Source organism: Tiliqua scincoides, chromosome 8 (assembly GCF_035046505.1).
Source record: "Tiliqua scincoides isolate rTilSci1 chromosome 8, rTilSci1.hap2, whole genome shotgun sequence".
NCBI classification, from domain to species: domain Eukaryota; kingdom Metazoa; phylum Chordata; class Lepidosauria; order Squamata; family Scincidae; genus Tiliqua; species Tiliqua scincoides.
The window spans coordinates 58,203,865-58,226,743 of record NC_089828.1 but is presented as its reverse complement, the minus strand read 5'-3'; the positions used below and the strand labels follow the sequence as shown (position 1 = coordinate 58,226,743).

Below are 22,879 nucleotides of genomic sequence, written 5' to 3'. Positions count from 1 at the left end.
CCCCTCCTCCAGGAGCACTGTAAGGCAATCATGTGCCCCCCTTGGCGTAGCACCTGGGTCAGGCGCTCCTCAGGCCCCGCCCTTGTTGCACAGCTGCTTCTGGCTGCTCTTCACCTGGCCTGGCCAGGCGGACTTAGTGGAGAGAACTTGTGGCCTCATCCCTGTGACTGCCAACCCTGTGTCCGTTTTGGGGGAACAGCCTGAGAACCTGGGGCCTCTGCCGCACACCCAGGAGGAACAATCTCCAAGGAGACCCCCTTTTTGTTACCAAATAAGGGTGAGGGGAGGAAGGAGAGGTCTTTCTCCTTGATCATCAGAAGAAGTTACATTAGCAAATGGTCTTAATTAAAATACAGAGCAGGGGGACGGACGGACGGGACATGGACGGACATTTAAATCCACAAAGACTCAGCCCTTAAACCTTGGTGAGCATGCTCTCTGTGTTCCTGCCAGCCCTGCCCTGAAATCTCTTCCCATTGCAGACTGAACTGATGCTCCCAAAGTATTTCCTCCTGGTGGAGGTGACACAGATACAAGAGAGCCAGGTCCACTAATTGCTTGCAGTGAGGGCAGGCGGGCGGTTGGGCGGCCTGGATTCCCGGCTGATGCGGTGCTTTCTCTCGGCTTGGCTGAAATGTCATCTCGCTCACAGCAAAGCTATTAATCATTCATCCAGCCCTTTGAGCAGGGATGGGGCTTCTCCATCTTGGGCTCCGTCATGGCATCCTGTGAGATAAATGGCTCTTCCTGCCACGTTCGAGACGGGGGACTGAGGGCTAATGCACCCCTCACTCTTCCTTAGGCGCACATCTGAAGCAGACTTGAAAGTGTCACGAGCTGCTCAGTTGGGGACCTCAGAGGTGCATCTCACAGGTCTGCTTCTCTGGGAATCGGGATGGGTGGAGGTCGGCTGTCAGCTGTACTTTTAGTTGCAACCCAACTATCAGGATTTCTGGATAAAACAGATTGTCTTGACCTACTGAAATGTGAGTCGGGAACAGATATATCCTTGTGCTTCCTAGTGGTTGACCTATGCCAGGAGCTGGACAAGGCTTGTGTGTCCCCCTTGGTTCAGCTGGATCACTCATCGGCTTTTGATACCCTCAGCCATGGTGCCCTTCTGGAACTCCTGGCCTGGGTGGGGCTGGGGGCACAGCCTTGCCTTGACTGTGGTTTGCCCAAAGGGCAGATGGCAGAAAACCATGGACTTTGGTCTGAGGAATCCAACAGGGTTCAGTTGTGTCCTGGATGTTTAGCATCTACATGACACTGCTGGGGGTGGTGATTGGGAAGGTTGGGGGTAATCCGGGATTGCTGGAGTCAATCCAGAGTATAAAACCATTCCCGGTTCTGTCCCCACCTACCACATTCCTTATCACCTTCCTCCAGCACCGCTTCTTCTGAATTGCTCGCTAATTGCTCTTGCTTTCTAGAAGACCACAGGAAAAGAGGATGCAGCAGGAGTCAAGCAGGGGGCAGACAGGCGTGGGGTGCAGGCGGGTTCCAGTCACCCTCCCCCAACCTATGATTTGAAACTTGCACTTCAATCAGCCTTGTGGCTGGGCTATCCATGGTTGTCACCAGTATGCGGCTCACGTATCTCTGTTCCGTCTGGTACAAGGGACACTGTGGGAGATTTGCTGGTGTTGAGACTGGGCTGGACGGAGCAAAGCTTCTTGAATGAGCGAGGCTGTGGGTTGGAAGCCTGCCTTGCACCTGAGTGCCCTGCAGTTGTCTGTGGCCCTGGCTGTTTTTGCCTGTCTTCGGGTGGTGCAGCAGATGCCCCCTTTCTCCAGTTAGCCAGGCCTGACTGCGGTGATCAACACACTGGATCGCATGGTGTTTGACTGTCTAGGACACAGTCGACATGGGGCTCTCCCTTGGAGACCTCTTGGAAACTTCACCCAGAGCAGAACACTGCTGACCGCTTGTTGGTGGGCACCAGGTGTGGGGAACACACCATGCCTATGCTTGGTCAGCAGCACTCGTTGCTGGTACAAAGTGCTGATTCTAACGTCCAAAACCCACACCACTTGGGATCAGAGTACACACAGGACTGCCTCTCCTTGTATGAAGCTGCCCACCCCCAAGATCCAACTGAGAGGAACTACTTGTAAGTTATGCGTTACCACTAGAAGAGGAGCTTTTGGTAGCAACACATGACAGGACCTGCAGTGGCACACAGGTTATGGAACTCCCTGCCCCTGGATGTCAGCTTGGCTCTGTCACTTCTACTGTTCCAGAAATAGTGGAAAACTTTCCGGTTCCATTGAGCCTGTGGGAGCTTCAGTTACTGTGGATCTGTCCAGTCTCCTCTTAGTTGTGTTCTTGTGATATTGTTTCTGGGGCGGTTTTGTTGTTGTTGTTGTTTTGGCTTCTTAATCCTGGAATTTATTTTGCCTGCATCTTATTGAGCTTTTTTCAGGTTTTGTGTGCTGCCTTAGGGCACCTCCCTTGAGGGAGGGAAAGGTGGGGGCACAAATATTAAAAAAATAAATTATTATTATTTATATTGGCTATGTTTAATAATACTATGCTGTAATAATATTTATATGAATGGTATGGAAAGAAGACAAAGAGATGCAAACAAAATAAAACAAATAATTACCTATTTGTGCATATGTGAAAGTCCCTGATTCTGGAAGATTATGCCAAAAATAGGCAACTGCTTTGGGGGGGGGGGTTGTTTGCAGAGGTTGTTTGCAAATTTTTGAGGGTATTTTTTGGGAAGGAGATTCATTTGAAGCTGTCTTTCTGAGGTTCCGGATCTTCTTGGTTGCAGCAGAGAGGGGCTCCCTGCTTTATGATCATTTCTTCTGTGTGATCAAGCCTTCAGAAAAAGGAGAAAAGCTCTTTCCTTCTCTATTTGCACAGGCTCAGTTGCCAGACCAAAGGGCTTTGATCTTATTATGTTTCCCCTGACAAACTAAATGTGAAATTCAAGGAGTGAAAAAGAACCCATGGAAGCCTCTGGATATTTCCATCCTCTTCCCATCCCTCTTATAGTTTCTGAGTGGGTTCTGATCCCTGTGGACATGACAGGAATCACATATGTTCCCCTGCTCTCTGGTTTACCATGGGCCACCCTTATTTTTTTGGCAGCCGTTTGGTCTGACCATGGTTGGTTTGGAGATCGAGGCCTGATTCAATTGTGGAACTCACAGCCACAAGATACAGTGATGGAGAGTGACTTTAGATGACTAAGTGAGGTTTCCACAGCTTTGTGGAGGAGGACGGTCACCGTGGCTCAAAGAAGGACCTCTGTGTTTCAAGGCGGTCTGCTGGTTCTGGGAGGTGACCAGGATGGTAAGGAGGTGTGGCCTCCATGCTGGTAAATGGTTGGCAACCTTCAGTCTCAAAAGACTATGGTATAAGCCTACAGCACCTGGTATTCCCAGGCGGTCTCCCATCCAAGTACTAACCAGGCCTGACCCTGCTTAGCTTCCGAGATCAGATGGCATCAGGCTTCTGCCTCCATGCTATGCTTGGGGGAAGCAGCAGGCAGACCCAGATGGAACTCTGCCCTGGTCCAACAGGGCTCTTTTTTGCAGCTTTGTTGGCTGGCCCAGCTGTGAGTTGCCTTTGGGTCCAGCAGTGCTGGAATTGCCTGGCGAGTTATTCTGGGGAGCTCCCTGGGGACTCAGGGTCACGACTTGCTTTTCTGCCTCCCTCCCTCCGGCAGGAGCTTAATTCCCTGTGGCAGGGAGGTGGCAGGACAGCAGCTCCTGACGGACAGGTGAGTGGCAGCTCCCCACCTCCCCGGGGAACAGCTAGCGGAAGAAATTAGTGGTGAATAATTCAGCAAGCGCCACCCCCTCCCTGGGCGCCCCTTTTGTTAACAAACACCAGCAACTCTCTTGGGAGAATCTGCAAGGTCTACGCAGGGAGGGCACAGAAGCAGCTTCCCATCTGCCTGGTGAGACGGGTTGACACTTCGGTCTTGTGCTGGAAAGGGCAGCACAAATTTTAGCAGGAGAATTTCTAAAATCCCTGACTTGCAGCGCACTGCAGTTTTCAGTTCTGTTCATTCATTGGCATCTTATCTCCTCTTGATTATCAGCATGCCCCTGAATAAAACATACAAAAAAGCACTCTTTGACACAATCCTAAACTTTCATAGGATATCATCCTGTCGTAGGATAACATCAAACTTCTGCGTGTTTGTGCTTTACGTTAAGAAAACACCACGCAGAGAGAATCTTATTGATGGTGTCACAATTGCTTTTTTGCAGTGTGTTGCCAATGGTTTGTTTTGATTTTACACTATACTGTTCTATGTATTTTAATTGAATGCTGCATTGAGATTTGTTTTCTGGTGGGAAGGCGGCATGGAAAATGCATTTAAAAAATAGTGAGTATTAAATTCTAAAATTTCCTCACCCTTAAAACCCTTAAAGGAAGCGAACAACCCAATTTGGAGCCAACAGAGTGCACGCTCTGTGCTATGGTAGTGGTGAGGAAACCAGAAGGCCAAAGAAAGGTAAGTAAAAAACTTTGTAACTTACTCCTTAGTAGGCCTTCTGGTTGCCTATGGGGAGTGGCGTAGCTGGAGGGGGGGCAAAGCACTAAGTTTTGCAGGGTGTCTCAGTGCAGTGTAGAAGCGGCCCCTCCCCTTCAGAGGCATTTGGGGTAGGGGGAGCAAAATGGAGGCGAATGTCAGAGAAGACCCAGAGAAGAGGTGAATGCCTCTGTTTTGCTTCCTCCACCCAGAATGGCTCCAAAGAGGAGGGGGAGGGGCTGCTTGCACACTGCAGTAAGGCTTCCCGCAGTACTTAGTGCTTTGCACCCCTTCTAGCTACGCCACTGCCTATGGGCCTGCTTGACTGCCCCTGGGTCTTCTCATACCCATGGAAGCAGTTTTGCCGATGCTTGTTCAAGGAGAGTAGGCGGTGGGGTGGGTTGCAAATGGAGGATAAGATCTGGTGTGCCTGTTTGCCACGGAGGTCCATCTCCTCCAGCCCTCTCCCCACCTCCTGCCCTCCCACTCTCACCCCTTACCGAATCCTGAACTTCCCATGGCCTACCCCTGCCACCTTACCTGGGCCATCAGTGGTGAATCTGCCACACGTACAGGGCCACTGGCCGTTTCAGACAGTGGCTCTGTTGCATGCGACGGCTGTGCCACTTTTGTGCCACTGCAGTGGGCCCTACGATCTGCTGGCCCTGCATAAAATTGGACAGTAAAAGAGGCTTGAACGTGCAAGTCTGTTTGCATGGCATCTGCGAGTGGATTGACTCATTGATTCATAAGCAAGGGGTGGGGATTGATTGATGGACAGTCTTTGGTTCACGAAGACCCTTCCCGAAATCAAGCCTGCGGAAAGCATGTTGATTTCCTGAGCAGTGTGATTCATATTCAGAACAAAGGGAATGAAGTCTCGTGCCCCGTTTGCTGTATGCTGAAAAGAAGGCGCAATCAACACAAATGAAACCAAAACGAGATCTCTGTTCTCTTACACACCCCTCTGCGTTCCCGGCGATGAAGAACTGCAGCCTGGCTTATCCTCTGTGCAGCTCTGGAGAATCCAGACCTGCCCCCTGGTCTTTGAACATCACATCCATCACCCATTAACTGCACTTCCCACTGAGTGAGCTGTGGCGCCTGGCTGGCCCAGCCTTGCCCCGTGTCTGCTTTGCTAGCTCAGGGAGCACTGAGTGCCCTTCAGAATGGGCCTGGCCAGGCACTTTGATGCTAATGAAGGCCAGCGGTGCGTTATCAGGCCTCCCGGCTTCCACCTCTGCCTGCCTCTGGGAGCTGGCCTGCTCTTTGGCTCGCTCATGCCAACCTCATGTTTTGTGACTTAGAAGGAATTTGCTGCTGGAAAGCCAGGAGACGGTCCCTGACTGGAGCTGGCAGTTGGCTTATCGCTTCATGCACAGCAGAGGCGTAGAACTCCTGGGCAGCTCCCCGAACGCTGTCCTGAATGCCAAGGCGTGGTCCTTCAAAATCAGGATTGAAGTAGACAGGCCAGCCTGCTTCTGAGCATCTGCAGAATGGGGGTAGTAGTGCTGGTCAGCCCTTTTGGGTTTGCGGCAAGCAGAGGTCTCTGCCCAAAGCCAGAGAGTGTGCTGTTCTTAACAGTGGTCAGCCAGAATACCGCATGCAGGACATGAAGACAACAGCTCTCCTTTACTGCTGCTCCTGAGACACTGGTGTTCAGGAGCATGTCGTCCTGAATGTGGAGGATTCATTAAACCAGTGGCATAGCTAGAGGGGGTGCAAAGCACTAAGTTTTGCAGGTGCCTGAACGCACTGTGCAAGCCCCTTTGGAGCCATCCCAGGTGATGAGAGCAAAATGGAGGTGGAATGGCTCCAAAAGGGAGGGGGAGGGGCCACTTGCACAGGGTGTTCAAGAGCCTGCAAGACTTATTGCTTTGCACCCCCTCTAGCTATGCCACTGCATTAAACCATTGTGATGAATAGCTATTGACAGACTTCCTCCTAAGAATATCCCCAGTGGGAGAGGGCAAGGGCCCCTCTAATTCTGCACCCTCCTTCTCACTGTGTAGTTCTAAAGGAGGTCTGTGGTGTAGTTCTAAAGGAGTGTGGTTGGTCTGTGGAACTCCTTGCCACAGGATGTGGTGATGGCATCTGGCCTGGATGCCTTTAAAAGGGGATTGGACAAGTTTCTGGAGGAAAAATCCATTATGGGTTACAAGCCATGATGTGTATGTGCAACCTCCTGATTTTAGAAATGGGCTATGTCAGATGCAAGGGAGGGTACCAGGAAGCAGTTATCTGGTGTGCTCCTTGGGGCATTTGGTGGGGCCGCTGTGAGATACAGGAAGCTGGACTAGATGGGCCTATGGCCTGATCCAGTGGGGCTGTTCTTATGTTCTTAGGTCTGCTGGCAAACAATTAGCTATAAGATGCAAATGGAGGCTGTGTTTCAATGCAACCAGCCTCTGGATTCCAATTGCTGGTATTGGGCAGCAGTGGGGAAGGGCTGTTCCCTGTATATTGCTTCTGGGGTTGGGAATGGGATGCTGAACTGGGTGGACTTTTGGACTGATTCATTCCTGGACCTCAGTGGTCAATCACTGAGATACTTATGGGAAAACGTTTGGAAGATTCCACCATTTCCTCATCACTGAGAGAATCTCTGTTCTGGGTAGCACTTCCGTCAGAGACTTGGGTTGCTGTCCTGTTCTCAGTCACCTGGGAGCTAAGCCCCATTGAATTCCACGGGGCTTGCTTCTTAGTAGACATGTGTAGGATTGGGCTGTGAATTTCTCTTCGGCTTACTACAGCGCATTCTCCGTCACTGGTTCGTGCTTATGGAATTCAAGGTTGGCTCCAGGTATGAGGAAACTCAACTCAGGATATGGGGGGCAAGCAGCAGGAGGGCTTTGTGTCAAGCATCAGTTGTGATGAAACATCTTTTTCCCCCCTCTGTGCAGCAGCTATTGATTGGCAGGTGCCATTTTTCCCCCCAGAATGCCCCCAACATAAAAATGGTTAGCATTATGGAAACTTGTCATGGTCCACCGTTTTTCCCATATTGCCCCTGCCGTAAGCATTGTCCCTGGGCATTGTAGGAGAAACTGACAGGTGCCAGCAAAGTGACAGCCAGCCTCAATCTGTCATTGGCAGTAGACCTTCCAGGGCCCCAGAGGCTGCCTGAGGCTGCCTCCTCCTGCTACCAGTCCTGATGGAATTTCTAACTGCTTGAGTTTTGTAACTTGGAGAGCTTGGTCTGTTTAAACGTACTATTAATATTTGTTCCTTTCTAAGCAGGCTCTTAAACTCCAGGTGTGACTGAGCTTAGTGTGGTTGGACCGCCTCTCCTTGTTGAGAAGCTAAACCTACCAATTTTCTTTGTATTGTTTCCCAGACATTTGAATTGATTTTGATCTGTTTGGTGTTGTTTCTGCGATGGGTTTCCTCCTTTGAGAACTCACCGGGGTTGAAAACAGATCAGAAAACTGCAAAGAAGGAACTAAGGGCCAAATCCAATCCAATTTTCCAGCTCTGGTGCAGCCCTGCCAACATGACGTGTGCTGAGTCCTGCAGTAGGGGAGGCAGTCATGGAGGCCTCCTCCAGGTTAGGGAATCTTGGCTCCCTTCATTGGAAAGTTGGACAGGATTGGGTCTTAAGTCACAGTGTATGATGTGTCCTTTTGAACTTCCCACCCTGTGAGACTGTCAGGGCACCAGTGAATTGTGAGGAGGGGAAGACCTTCTCTTGAAGGAGGAAAAGGACCTTCCCGACTGTGAGGTCAACCAGCACGTGACTGTTCCTGTCTCTCGGGGGCACTGCACATTCTCCTAAATGTCATTGCTCCTCAGTACCAACCAATTCCACGGGACCTTTAATGGGACTTTCACAGATGAATGGAATTCGGAAAGGCCATTGCAGTCTGCCGGGCTCATTCTCCTGTTGCTGGAATCCTGCCTTGCCTGCAATTGGCTGTGTAATTCTGAGTCTGGAGACATGTAAGAAGAGTCCTGCTGGAGGAGACCAAAGGCACGTGTAGTGCAGCATCCTTCCTTTCTCTTAGGACCTGGTTAGCTACCGGCACAGCGTAGGGGCCAAGGGGTCTGAGCTGCAAATCAGGATAGGTTCAAGTCTCATTTCTTCTGTGAGCACTGGACAAGTGACAAGAGGGAGCGCTAGACAATCTGCTCCCCAGCTGCCACATGGGAATAAGAAAATGGGTGAATCTTACAAGGTGTGTAAGGATGACACCTGGGTAATGCATGCGAAGGACTTTGAATGTTCAGGCAGTGTGATCGAAATGCCAGTGTCAGATGCCTCCTTGCCTTCTTTGAGAGCTGCCTGGAATCCACTGCCTTATTGCTTATTCCCCTAGTGGTATTCTGCTACTATACTTGGAGGTTCCTTTCTTGCACATTTTGGCTAATCAGAACATCCCTGCCTGACCTGGTCAAAGGGAGCCCATCTAGGTGGATGTCTAGATGGTAGCAATATCTTACGCAGGGCCATGCCTGTGGATCAGGGGTGTCCAAAGTTTTTGGCAGGAGGGTCACATCATCTCTCTGACACTGCGTCAGGGGCCGGGGGGAAAAAGAATCAATTTACATTTAAAATTTGAATAAATTTACATATGTTTACATAAATGAATATATTAACAGTGAACTTGTATGAGTGAATGAAGGTCTTGCAATAGCTCAAGACCTATAAAAGACCTGGCACAAAGCAAGGCCAGCCTTTCCTTCGCTGCCTCTCCTGCATCGCAGACGTGAAACAGAGAGCAGTGGAGGGAGCCCTCATCCCACAGCTCCCGAGAGAGGTCAAACAGTCGCCCTCACGCTGAAAGCAGTTGCATTGGGCCAGTGCAAATCCATCAAATCTCCAGAGGGCCAGAGGCTCATTGGAAACTGGTTGCTCCCTGAGGGTTGTATTGGAAGTCCTCGAGGGCTGCAAGTGGCCCCAGGGCCGGGGTTTGGGCACACCTGCTGTGGATCATAGGGGACCAACAGTATTTTATGGGGGAAGGTGGTCCTGGAGGCATCCTGGTCCTACGCTGTAGTAGAGGGCTTTAAAGGTCATCACCAACACCTTGCATTGGAATGGAACGGGCAGCCAGCATAGCCTCCAGAGCAATGGCGCGGGGGAATCAATTAGCTTGACTTTTAAAGGCGGGGGGGGGGAGAGACTAGAGGCAGATTTTCTTCAGCCATCAGCGTTGAGGGAAGTGGGTCAGTTAAGGAAGTGAGAGCTGATGAGCAGAGTAATTGCAGCATTTTGAGTGGTTTCCCGGCTCCTTCGATAGAAAATGCTTCACCCTTGGGGAGCGGGGAAACTGGGTTGGTTTCATGAGACCCATGGCCCACCCAGTTCCCCAGGATTGGGGCCAGATGACATGCCCTTGTCCTCAAAGCAACCCAGTGAGAGAGGATCAGAGCTGTCTGTGCTGTGCTAACGGGGAAGTGCCTTGTGGGGATTCCAAGCAGGTCTCTGCCAGGGCACTCTGCGCTCTGCCAGTTTCAGATTAAGCTGCTCAGTTGCTCTCACAGCAAGGAAAACAAGAGCAGTGGCATAGCTAGAGGGGGTGCAAAACACTAAGTGCTTTGCAGGGAGCCTCGTTGCAGTGTGCAAGCGGCCCCTCCCCCTCCCCTTTGGAGCCTCCAAAGGGGGCAAATGCCTCAGTTTTGCTTCCCTGCCTGGAATGGCTCCGAAGGGGAGGGGGAGGTCTTACACTGCAGTGAGGCTCAACAACAACAGCAGCGGTATTTATATACCGCTTTTCAACAAAAAGTTCACAAAGCGGTTTACAGACAAAATCAAATATCTAATGGCTCCCTGTCCCAAAAGGGCTCACAATCTAAAAAGATGCAACACCAGCAGAAAGCCACTAGAAAAGACAGTGCTGGGGTGAGGAGGGCCAGTTACTCTCCCCTGCTAAATAAAAGAGGAGCGCCCACTTGAAAAAGCGCCTCTTAACCAGTTAGCAGGGGTCATAACCAGTTAGCAGGGGTCAAAGCTCCCTACGCTTTGCAGCCTCACTAGCTATGGCACGACATTCAGATCACTTACGCCAAAGTGGAGCAGCTCTGGTCCCACAACATAGCCTGGTGGCACTCCACTCCTGGAGCCATTGATCTCTAGCACATCTCGGGAATAGTTCTTCAACAACCTTTGAGTGCTCCTAACAACAACACCATCTAGCCCACATTTTCCCATTTTACGCACAAGGATATCCGGGGCAACTTTGTTAAACGCTTTGCTGAAATCCAGGTATGATGGCGTTCCCACAGTGTGCAGTCAACCAAAGAAGGAGATGCGATGAACTGGAAGAACTTGAGGGAAGTCCCACTGGGTTAGAACAAAGCTGCATCCTGGCCAAGCAGATGCCTCCAGGAATGGCACAAGTGGGGCATGAAGGCAACAGCCTCTCCACAACCACTGCTGTTCAGAACTCAGTTTGGCCAGCATGACTAGTGGCCATTGAAGGGCTTGTCCTCCTCGAATTTGACTTCAAAGCCGCATCAGCTGGTTGTCATCAGCAGTGCTTGTGGGGGGGAGGGGGAGAAAAGGCAGCCTCTGTGGGTCCCCTTAATGAGGAAAAGGCAGGACTTATGAACCAAGAACTCTTCCCCCCCCCCCCCAGTCCTTCTGAGTGCATGCTACAATCCTTTCCATTTCCAGTGTCTTGGTCTTAGACAGAAGCCATGATGGCCCAGTGCACGGCTATGAAAGACGTGGAAAGAGCCCAACTGCGTGTGTTGTACTGAATTCCCAGAAGAAACTGCCACACAAGGAAGCTGTTTTCTCAACACTCCATGACAGAATGCGACTCTTGACCTCAGGCACCCAAATTGCCGTCTATCGCGTGGGCAGTTAGAATGTTCTGGCACACTTGAACTACTGCCCAAGCAGAATTCGCTCACTTGAGCACAATCTCTTTGTTCCTCCGGGTCAGAAAATGCTTCAGGTGTGGTGCGGTGGAAACTCTGTGCATGTGTGCCTCAACCTCCAGACACTGCAAACAAAATCTTGGCTAAAACTTCGCCCAGAGATGTGTCCTCACCATTCTCTTGCCGGGAAGCGCCTGAAAGTCTCCTTCTCCAGACCTCTCTAGTGCCGTGGTGTAGCTAAAGGGGGTGCAAAGCACTAAGTTTTGTAGGGAGCCTCACCACGTCATGCCAAGTGCTAGGTTTTTCAGGGAGCCTCAACATGGTGTGCAAGGGGCCCCTCTTCCCACTTTGGAGCCATTCGGGGCAGGGGGAGAGCAAAATGGAGGCCTGCAAAACTTAGCTCTTTGCACCCCCTCTGCCTACAGCGCTGCTCTGGTGTCTGATCGACCCACTTCTTATTTCTGTAGCAGAACTGGTGCATTAAGGATTCTCCCCAGTGCCTCTTTTCTTCCCTGGGCCAAGCCCCTGTTATTTTGTGTCCTTCCTACCCCATCAGCAGTGCCCAGTTAATAATGATAAACACTGCCAGACAAACAGACTTGAAGTGGTTGGAGATACTGCTGTATTCAGGTCCTTTCTGTTTTGCATTTTACTGGTGCTTTGCATGGAGGAGTTCCCAGATTCAATACCCAGTTAATTGGGTTCCCTCTGTATGCAAATTGTGTGGGTTTTTTAGCATTTTACACTGAAGGCGGCTTTGAATCCCTTTCTAAGGCACCTCATAAATTCATGTGCAAATAGATAATCACAGAGCAGCGCAGCTTCATTCTGCCTGCCGTGCTCGAGGGTGGTGGCCCTGAGTCCCACAGACCAGGGCCCTGCCTTGCAACTTCTCTGTCCTCAAGACTGTCAGCCCAGTGGTGTAGCTAGAGGGGGTGCAAAGCACTAAGTTTGGCAGGGAGCCTCACCACAGCATGTAAGCGGTCCCTCCCCTTCAGAGCCATTCTGGGTGGGGGGAGCAAAATGGAGGTAAATGCCAGAGAAGACCCAGAGAAGAGGTGAATGCCTCTGTTTTGCTCCCCCACCCAGAATGGCTCTGAAAGGGTGCACTGCGGTGAGGTGTGGTGCAGTCATCTCCTGCAATAGAGTGGGGTAACCCCCCCCCCCCATCTGCCAGTGTGTATCCACTACACCTCCTGCTCCTCCCATCCACTGGGCTGGAAAAGGGGATAGTGCAGAAGAGGACATGTGAAGGAGAGTGGAGAGCTAGAGGAGGAGGAGGGGTGGTGGCGTGCCACGGGGTAAGAGGGAGGGCATTTAGTGCACCAGCACTAAGTGGGGATAGTGGCATTAGCACAAAGAGCACCTGCGCATCTGCTCAGGCCCCAGGAGTCCTTGGGCCAGCCATCCCTAGAAACCTGGCTCTTTAGAGCGACGCTGCTGGGCTCCAGATGGCAACTTGGGCAGCTCTGAGTCTTGGCACTCCAAATGCATACGCCAGTAGCAGCCCACAGGCTATTTATAATGGGATTGCCTTTGCTGTGCTTGTCAGCTCTCTTTCCTGCCCACATCCCTGCCTTCTGTGTAACGCAGCAGTTTTATTAGCTATTAGTGCAATTACTCATGTCTGGGTGTTATTTAATCCCCCCCTCTGCTCCCATTGTACAGCACTCCGCTGCTTATAATGAAATCCGACGGAGGTTTTGAAATGGGAAAAGTAAGGCCAAGCTGGAAGTGGGCACCAGGGGGTGAGGCCCATTAGCAGCGCTATTTTCCCCCAATCGCTCCCACTGTCTGCCAGAAATCCAGATTATTTTTAGAACGGTGGCAGCTATCAATAATTCCACATTTCGAGTTTCATTTTTCAGGCTGAAAAGAACATTTCTGCTGAAGTAGCTTCTCTGCAAAACTTTTGGCTTTGAAGATATTCTTGTTCCTTAAAAACTTCCATTCTATTGCTTCCATTCTATTGCTTCTATGCTATTGCTTGTCCCATGTGCTGCTGCTTAAAACCACTTCTGCCTCCAGGTTCTCATCCAGCTTTCCTCTTCCCGGATCAATCACATGGGTGATCGTAGCCAATCTGAAATATCTTATAATGAATAGGACAGTGCCCAGACTGGCCAAGCTGATCGGCTGTGTGAGGTCACTGAGGGCAAGTGAAGTCAACTGAGGGTAAACGAGGGCACTGAATAGGGACAAATTTCACAACATGTTTTCAGTGGTGCCAGGCGTGTGGTGGAGAAGAATTGTGAAAAGTTCAGGTCTGTCTTAAGCAGAACAACCTCCAGGGTCTGTGCACTTTTGTACTGAACGCACGTTGTGGACATAGAATGCATTGGAGGTTGGACTAGATGACCTATTAGACCCCTTCCAACCCTATGATTCTCTGATTCTATGCCTTGGGGACTTGTTTTGCTATCTTCAGAGGCTGCACAACCAAAATAGAGAAGAAAATCAGAGCTGACGTTCTCACCCTCATTGGGTAATATCTCAGAATCAGTGACGTAGCTAGAGGGGGTGCAAAGCACTAAGTTTTGCAGGGAGCCTTCAAAGCCATTCAGAGTGGGGGAGCAAAAGAGAGGCATTTGCTTCTCCTCTAAGTCTTCTCTGGCATCAGCATCCGTTTTGCTCCCCCTGCCTGGAATGGCTCTGAAGGGAAGGGGGAGGGGCTGCTTGCATGCTGCGGTGAGGCTCCCTGCAAAACTTAGTACTTTCAACCCCCTCTAGCTACGCCACTGCTCAGAATGCATCCCAGTGGGCAAGTGCTCATGTTTAATAGTCTGTGGTTGTATGTCTCAGAACAAGAGAGGAGTCTCAATTGGATGTGTGAGTTCTATTCCAGGACTTCCGTTCCAAGAATTCTTAGGTTCTTCTTCCTTCTTGCTTCTTGTAGGCCTCAAAGCATCAAGCAAACACTGCACAATTTTTCGGAGAACGTGTCTGCTATAGAGGGAAAGACCTGGAGGCTGCCTATTGAAGTCCATTCAAGGGGGGAGGGAATGGACCCCACTTTCTGAAAGGTGAGCTTCTAAGATTGTCTGGAGAATTCGGTTTGGGGGTTGTGCTTGGGATTTTGGGTTGAATGTGGGTTACATTGGGTTTCCGGTGAAAAATCATCCCTGAAAATTGACAAGGCAACAGGGTCGACCATCCCTCACCTGGTTCTTGGCTGACTAGCTGGGCAGAACGTGGGATTCTTCTGCCCACCGTGTCAGCCAAACTCTGTGCGCATCTAAATGTGCGTCCCTTGGAAAGTGGGTGGACGGCATCTGCAAACAGATCAGAGATGAATGAATTTTCCCATTTTGTTCCCGGTCGTCCCCTAGTTTGCTCAGATCCCACTCCTGCTGAATTATGGTTTAAAGACAATTTCTAAAAATACCGTAAGTTGAGAATGGGAGAATACGCAGCCTGCCACAGTCTTCATTTCCTTCAGTTCATTTGCACTTACCCTACACTACATTTTCAAGGCCCATGTGTGCCGTTGATAAAACCCAGCAAGAAAGTAATTTCCGCTCAATAGGATGACTTTTCAACATTCTTCTCTGTAATGTTTTACTGGTGCAGACATGCATTGCTGTACATGGATGCGCATAAAAAAGACTCCAAATGCAGCCGTTGTGAAATCACATGGACTTTTTTTGGTGTTGTCCTCTCAATGCACGAGCGCATAGGCAGATCAGGGAAAACGCTGCAAAAAAGAATCAATGCACAGTAGTAGCATAGAAGTGGGTGGGAAAGAAATGAAGGACTGTAAAGAATTACATGTGCTACGACAAAAACTCCACAAGAGGCAAGCAACCGGAGAGGTCTGGCCTCTGCCAGGCATCCAAACTAGTGACTTGGTGCCCAAACAAATGTGTTGGTGCCACGAGGATTGCTCACCATTCAGCAGCCATGGAGCCACCTGGGGTCTTTGACCTGAACTGTGCCAAGCCACTCTGGGTCCTCCAAGCCTCCCCATCACCAACCAGCAAGTCCTGACCCAGACACTGAACTTCTGTGTTGGCAGAGAACATCTGCATAGATTCCAGCTGCTGAGGACTGGTTGGGTGACATCGAAAATCAGCTACGGTGAGGGAATCAGGAAGTCAGATTTAAGGAGGACCTTCAGATTGAGCTCAAGGGCGAGATGCCTCTTCGGCTGAAGGCTTGTGCTCTGATTGCTTGGAGCCAAGGGAGGAATTGGAGGCAAGAGGGAAGGCTGGAACGGGACAAGCTTTCAAATAACGCCTGAAGACAGGAGAGGCTGCAGCCTGATGAGTGCAAATGAGATCTGAATTTGAAATCACTATTCCAAACAACCCTCCAGAACGTTGGCTTTAGGTCTCTCACTTTTAAATTAACTAATTAAAAATAATATTCCCAAACACCAGCTAAATGAGGCCAGTTTCAAGGCACAGATCTCAGCCGTGTTCTGAGGTGGCGGGTCTTCTTTGAAAGAGGGAAAGGAACTTTTTCCTGGGCACCTTAAGTGGTATGCACCCAAACCCAAATGCCCCATAATTGGGGTCTGGTAATTTTGCCGCACACTGGATCCAGTCCAGCTGCCCTGGTGCCCAGTAATGGATGGAGCTGGAGAAGGAGTCGTTACTGTCTCCCCCAAACACATAAATCCTCTTTTGCCAGCAGACTACGCCTGGGTAAGAGATTGCAATGGGGAGCGGTGGGATGTGGACATCTTGGTTGACGGTGCCATCTCGGAGCAGGCAGACGCAGCGCCCGGTGAAATGGCGGCTTCCGTGGGTACCGTCTTCAGAGAGGCCTCCCACCACAATGATGCTGTTGTCCAGAGTGACGGCGCTTGCTTCGTAGAAGTCGAATGTCATGGGGACGTTGGACCAGGCCTTTGAAGAAGTGTCATAAACCAGGAAGCCCCTGTGGGGGGTTGGAAAGTCAGGGCCTCCCATCTCCATCTCTCCCCCAATGAGATAGAGTTTGCTCTTGAGTGATGTGGAGGCGAAATACCGCAAGGTGAACGGGAGGCTGGCGATTTCTGCCCACTCCTCGTGCTCCAAGTCAAAGCTCTCGGCGCCCACCAGGGCCCCAGTGTGATCCCATCCGCCGGCGACATACAGCTTCTTCTTGCATTGGAGGAACGCGTGCCAAGCGCGGGCCATGGACATGGAGGGGAGCTGGGACCAGTAACCCCTGAGTGCATCATACACAAACAGACTAGCAGAGTAGGAGCCATCCAAATGCTGCCCACCAGTCACATAGAGTTTGTGGCCCATGGAGATGCACCCAGGGGAGGTCAGCGATTTCAGGTCAGGCAGCTGTTCCCACCATTCAGTGGTTGGATCAAAGAAGTGCACATGAGAATCCAGCTCCTCTTCCCCCAGGTTCATCTCACTCCATTTGGGGAGCCCTAAGCACACGATCCCATCGTGGTACATGCCCCTCCGCAGCCCTCCACTGGCCCACAGCCTTTCTTCAGCGCTTAGGTCCTCCCAAGGCAGGCGCACACGCTTGCAAAACTCAGCCGTGTCAGCCCGGACCTCAGCAAGCTCTTCGGGGACCAGGAGAGGGAGGCGGATGTGCCCCATCAGTTCGGTGAACTTTGGGAGGCGCTCGGTGGGGTCATGTCCCACCCAACGGCGCACAGCCCTGTACACGGTCACCTCTGAGTCCACCGCCAGGCTGTCTGAGCTGATGATACTGATCAGGACACTGACGTCCAGGGAGAGGAAAGCGGCTTGCTCTATGAGACCCTCAAAGCAGGATGTGACATAGCGCAGTGCTGAGTGGAGGAGAGGCAGGTGGTTGTGGGAGTGAGCCAGTACGTACAGCTCCAGGCAGTTCTTCTTGGAAATTTGCTCTGCCAGGAATCTGCGGAGAGGAACAGAAAGAGGCCTTCACTTCCGATGCCCATCGCAAAACCTGCTCCCATTATGCCCTCTGTATCTGGATCAGCCCTTGACTCTGAGCAAGGCCTGGCGTACTCCACACGGAGAAAAACCAACCATTTTAAGTCCTGCATTGAGAAAGTCCAGTTTCAGTGATTTTCAACCAGCGTGGCCGTGGCACATTGGTGTGCCACAAATGGTCTGCAGGAGGGTCGTTTATTAGTAGGGTCGTTGGGGGATGTGGGCCCTCGACCAGTAGCATGGTGTGCCTTGTCAATTGTCCAAAAACCGATGGTGCGCCTTGACAAGTTTAGTGCCCTGTTAGTGTGCTGTGAGATGGGGAAGGTTGAAAATCACGGCTGCAGACATTTTTGCCAGCTAAGCACAGAAGTTCGCATAATCTTGCCATTTTGACTATTTTGCACCTTTTCTTCTACTTCCAGGGAGGGACCAGGAGATGGCAGGGGGCAAGAGGGATTCTTCCAGTGCGGTGCATGTATATTTGCTGAGTGGCCAGGTTGCTGATGTTAGCAGAGTGTTAGGACAGCTGGGATTGGAATCAGAAACCCAGGAGGTGCTGGACTCTGCTGTTTAAAACACATGTTTTTGCAGTGTTCTTCTGATGCACAAATGCACATCTGAGCATTGGTGGTGGTGGTGGTGGTGGTGGTGGTAACAACAACAACAACAACAACAACAACAACAACAACTTAATTTTTACCCCGCCTTTCTCCCCAAAGGGACTCAAGGCGGCTTACAACAGGTTAAAACAGATTAAAAACAGATAAAAGCATATTAACACATATCATAAAAACAGTAGTCAGATAAAAAGTAGTAAAAAGGTAAAAAGAGCATAGAGCAGCAGCAAGTCATAAAAGAATCAGGCCTGTAAAAAATTAAAAGATGTTGAAAAGATGTTAAAAAGGCCGAGAACTCAGAAGGCTTGTTTAAACAGCAGGGTCTTCAGGCCTCGCCGAAAGGTCTCAAGAGAGGGAGCCATTCTTAAGTCAAGGGGAAGGGAATTCCATAGCATTGGTGCCACTACTGAGAAGGCCCTGTTTCTTGCCTCCGCCCCATGTACCTCCTTAGGCGGCAACACTTGTAAAAAGGCCTTCTCTGATGACCTAAAAGGACGAGCTGGATTGTATGGGAGTAGGCGATCTCTAAGATACCCTGGCCCAGAGCAGTATAGGGCTTTAAAGGTCAAAACCAGCACCTTGAATTGGGCCTGGAAACAAATGGGCAGCCAATGTAGCTGCTGGAGAAGCGGACTGACAGAGTCAAACCGCCTACCTCCAGTAACCACACGGGCCGCCGCATTCTGGTAAAACACTATACAAAAAGAATCTTGCTCCAGTCATATGTACAGTCATAGCAAGTTTGCCTACTTTGTTGTGTTTTTTTTGCAGTGCTTTTTTTAAATGCACATAATGGTGATTTATAGGAAAGGGAAAAAGCATGACTGAGTAGAAGGAACTGTATACTGTGGCCAACTGCGCATACTCCACTGGCATTCCTGGAAGGGGGGGGTCAAACACTAAGTTTTTTCAGATGCCTGGCTGCTGGTGTAAAGTGGCCCCTCCCCCTCACCTTTAGAGCCAGTCCTGATGGTAAAAGCAAAAGCTTTTGCATCCTGGCTGACTCTGAAGGGAAGGAGGAGGGGTCGCTTTACACCAGCATCCAGGCATCCGAAGAAACTTGAATGTTTTGCCCCCACTCCAGGAACGCCAGCGGCCTACACAGTTCAAAATTCAGAAATAAAAAGCAAATCAACAGGGAATTCCTAATTCATTGATTCTGTTTTGGAAACCAGAGCAGATAATTTTGAATCCTGGGAGAAATTTGGATAGGGAGAATTGTGGAGGCATTCCCAGTGCAACCCTCTCTGCCACGTGGACTTGTGAAGTACCATAAGCCCTGTTGGCCCGCCGCTAGTGGGACAAGCCATAGAGTCACGGAGGACCTTCTCGTCTGATACCTGCTGGTGATCTCCAGGGCAGGCACCATCTGAAGCCTGCTGGCCGCGGCAAATAACTGTTCCGCATCTTCAACTTGGGGCAGCAGCTCCCCTGTGTATACGTAGTCCAGGAGACTCTGGAGGGAGGTGGCGGACAAGTCCTTGAGGATGATCTCACCTTCCCGAGACTCCTTGAAGGAGCTGGTGAACATGCGCTGGAAGTAAAGGCTGACTGAGGCCAAGAGAGCCCTGTAGGGAAGGAGAAGATGGGAGGGAGGCAAAAAGGGAAAGAGCAAGAGATTGCTCCCAACTGATATTTATTATGGTCATCGTTATTAGTACCCATCAGAACCTATTGGGGGGGCAGGCTATGCTCTGTGATTCACCCCTTGCACAAATATGGTTCTCATGGGGGCCTGGGACCTGTGGCGTAGGGGACTGGTGAAGGGAACTGGCCAGCACTGATGTAGCTAGAGGAGGTGCAAAGCTCTAAGTTTTGCAGGGAGCCTCACCGCAGAGTGCAAGTGGCCCCCCCATTCAGAGCCAGTTGTTTTTGCTCCCCCCCCCCACCTAGAATGGCTCTGAAGGGGAGGGAGAGGGTTTGCTTGCTTGCTGCAGTGAGGCTCCCTGCAAAACTTAGCACGTTGCACCCCCTCTAGCTACATCAGGGCTGGCCAGTCCCCTTCCCTCCTCATCTCGCTGGCATTTTTCGATCACGTGTGTTTGATCATAAAACTACAGGGAGGTCACTGCAGGGTGGTGTGGCCAAAATTTCACCAAGGAGAACTTGATGGGGAGGGTGTGTGGCAAGATCAGCCCCCGCTTGCTACCTCTTCATAGTTTGCAGCGGTGCTGGCAGCCAAGGTGGCCAGTCTGCCCAAAATGTCGTTCCCCCAGTTTGCTTTTTTCTCAGGTTAACCTTGTGCCATTGGAATGGCTGCTCTTCAGTGCCTCCCCATACAAAGCATGAGTAAGCATTGCTACCTACCTGTGACAAGGGAAGCGCCTTCCTTCCGCCACCAGTGTGACATCGCAGAACTGCTGCCTCAGATATAGCAGTCTGATCCCTGCAGGGGTGGGAAAGGTACAAAGTAAGAGCCGTTGGCAAAATCAGGGCCATTAGGGAAGCACCGGAATGCAGTAGTGTAAGAACTGCTGGGTCAGAGCAGACTCCGCTAACCCAGCATCTTGTTCTCACACAGTGGCCAGCCAGAGGCTTCTGGGAAAGTCCACAAGCAGGGCAGGGAGGTGGCAGCCATCCCGCCATGCGTCCCAGCTGCTGTTAATCAGAAGTACTGTAGACTGCCTCTGAACATGGAGGTTCCACTTGGTGTGCACACCTTGCCAGACATTGGCAGGAATGGCAGCCTTACCAGTATTAGATCAGGAAGAAGCCTCCTGTTCTGATGTAGAGATACCAGGAGCCCCAGTGAGAAATGTCTCATGGAAACTTGTTTGACTTTCCTGAAACATTCTCAGGTGTCTCTTCTTGGGAGAGACTTTGTGTGATGATGGTGTCGGCCCTGAAGGGATATGACCCGGCAGATGTGCAAGATTACCCTGCCGGATGCAGCGTCTGAGAGATGGGAGCTCAGCCTGGATGCCATCTGACTCCATTTCTCGGTCTCTCGGGGAGAGGCTGTAACTGTAGACTGTGGAGACATCTGGTGACTGGAGCTGGATTCCCCTTGAAGAAAGGCAGAGAGAATTGGGTGTTTTGTTGTGGTTATTGCTATCACGTAACAGTTTCACCCTGTGGAAGATGCTGTTTAATGAGGGTACAAGCTGACGGTCCCCCCTTTTGACCCGCTTTTCAGAAAGGAGGTTGGTGTTTTCCCCTGTGGGGAGGACACATAGTGACCCCTGGAAAAGTTTGCGTGTCGGGATGCATAGAGGCAGTTGCAAATATCAAAGACAGCCTCTCTTTTAACGGGTGCCTCTTTGCCTAGTTAGCAGTGGATTTCAGGCATACCTACTGCGGTGAACATTAAACATGGGGAGCTGTAGGTGCAGGGCACCGGTTCTGTGGCTGATTCTGGCTGAACTGAACATGCACGAGTGATCTCACTGGTGTGGTTCAGCCTGGCATAAATATAGCTTCCCACATAGAAAAGAGCCCACTCAGTTTCCGTTCTCGGTGGAAACAGTGCCACTCCGGTGACTTCTGGAGTGGGCTGGCTGTTGGCGAGCAGAGCAGAGGCCAAAGAGGTTCTTCAAGTGAAGTAAAGGTTTGCCTGTCAACATTAAAAATAATACAGCTTGGTCTATGTACATTTGTAGATTTACAAGGCAATACGGCATGTCAGCCAGAAAGTCAGGTCCCTGCCCCAAGAAACTTACAATCGCAGCCTCTACATTTCCAGTAGTTGGGGAGGCAGCAGAAGAGAAAGAGAAGCTGGATGAAGAGATGGACAAGAGCAAATGCAGTGAGTCCAGTACCCTGGGCCAGGAGTAGGAGCCAGCAGGCTACAGGGGAGTTAGGGAAGCTGGTGGATTAGGACAAACCACCTAATCTGAAGTGGCAATGGAGGAGCCCCACATGCATGGGCTACTGGCCCAGCCTCTCCGCCCATCAAGCTTGAGCCTCAGTGGGTTGGACTGCCTCTGCCTGGTTGCCAGAGGGGTCCAACATTGTCCCTTCTACCTGGTCAGGGGGGGAGGAGAAACAGCTCTGGTGCTTCATTGACAGGAAGAGGTCAAGACTGGGCCTTGCAAGAAGTGGGAGCTCTCCAGGAAGCCCAGAACCAGAAGCAGGTGAGGGCACAGAGTTGGCACCTCCAACCTGAAGGCAAAGCTGCTTCCCCAACCAGACTTGATGACCCTTTGAGCATGCTTTGTGGCCCTGGAAGGTTGAAAGGGGAAGATGATGAGGCGCCCCCACTGGGACAGTTTGGGAGAGGCTCCTCTGAGAGCACAGGCCATTAACAGCTCTGAACACGGTCCAGGCCATAAGCAGGGGTTTCCAACCCCCTCTCCTTACCCCAAAGCAGCTGTAGTTTCATCCTCAAAGGAAACTTTGTAGACAGCCACAGGGTCTCTCCCCGGATGGTCCAGCCGCTAGGCCTGTGTCTTGGGTGCCTAGCAACCACCACCAGCCTCTAAGCATCTCCTAGCAACCCTCCGACAGATGTGGAATTCACTCAGGCAGAGCTGGTGGAAGGGCAGAGGATACCCCAAGGTCCATCCCCTGGGCGGAGGGCAACACTCTCCCTGGGACAGGGACCAGACAGATGGTAGCTGATGAGGGAATTGTCCTCACAGAGAGCTGAGGACACAAAGAATGTAGAGTTGGGCTTAAGAGGGGAATTAGCAACTCATGGCCGCCTTCTCCAAAGTTTCAAACTTCTCTTAGCTGTTCCAGGACCCAGGTGGTGTCGAGGTTGGCTGGTTGAACTAGGGGCAGGGAGATTTGTTTGAATCAAGGAAGGCAGATGTGCAAAACAGGCTTTAATCTTGTCTCCTAATTAATGCTTGTTAATGGTCTGACAGGGTAAAGCCTCCCTGAGGAGGAGTCTCCTCAGTGTCACCTCCAAAGGTTCATCCCATGGTGAATGTTCACCCATCAAATGTATCTGCTGGTGTGGACTGTATCAGAGCATTGGGGTCTCCGGTTGACCCTCCAGCCACCACCTGTGGGCCATCCAGTAGCATAGCTAGAGGGGGTGTAAGGCACTAAGTTTTGCAGTCGCCTCACTGTGCCGTGCAGGCGGCCTCTGCCCTTCGGAGCCATTCCGGGCTGCTCAAGCAAAA

At 50.9% G+C, this 22,879-nt stretch overlaps 1 protein-coding gene across 1 annotated transcript; it reads right to left on the bottom strand.

Moving 5' to 3' along the window:
• Positions 1 to 15,732: 15,732 nt before the first annotated feature.
• Positions 15,733 to 20,746, bottom strand: LOC136659341 (kelch-like protein 12). Its single transcript, XM_066636477.1, has 4 exons — positions 20,689 to 20,746; positions 20,118 to 20,196; positions 19,151 to 19,378; positions 15,733 to 17,155 (listed from the first exon to the last, which is right to left on the bottom strand). Exons 1-4 carry the CDS (start codon positions 20,744 to 20,746, stop codon positions 15,733 to 15,735), a joined length of 1,788 nt encoding a protein of 595 aa, XP_066492574.1.
• Between the last annotated feature and the right edge of the window lie 2,133 nt (positions 20,747 to 22,879).

Bases quoted from the DNA above. Each gene is read 5' to 3' on its own strand.
- LOC136659341 (XM_066636477.1), bottom strand. From the start codon at position 20,746: ATGGAGTCAGATGGCATCCAGGCTGAGCTCCCATCTCTCAGACGCTGC. The intron at 19,379-20,117 runs GTAGGTAGCAAT...CCTTCCCTACAG, and splicing joins AGGCGCTTCCCTTGTCACAG to GGCTCTCTTGGCCTCAGTCA. The intron at 17,156-19,150 runs GTATCAGACGAG...TCCTCTCCGCAG, and splicing joins GCCCTGGAGATCACCAGCAG to ATTCCTGGCAGAGCAAATTT.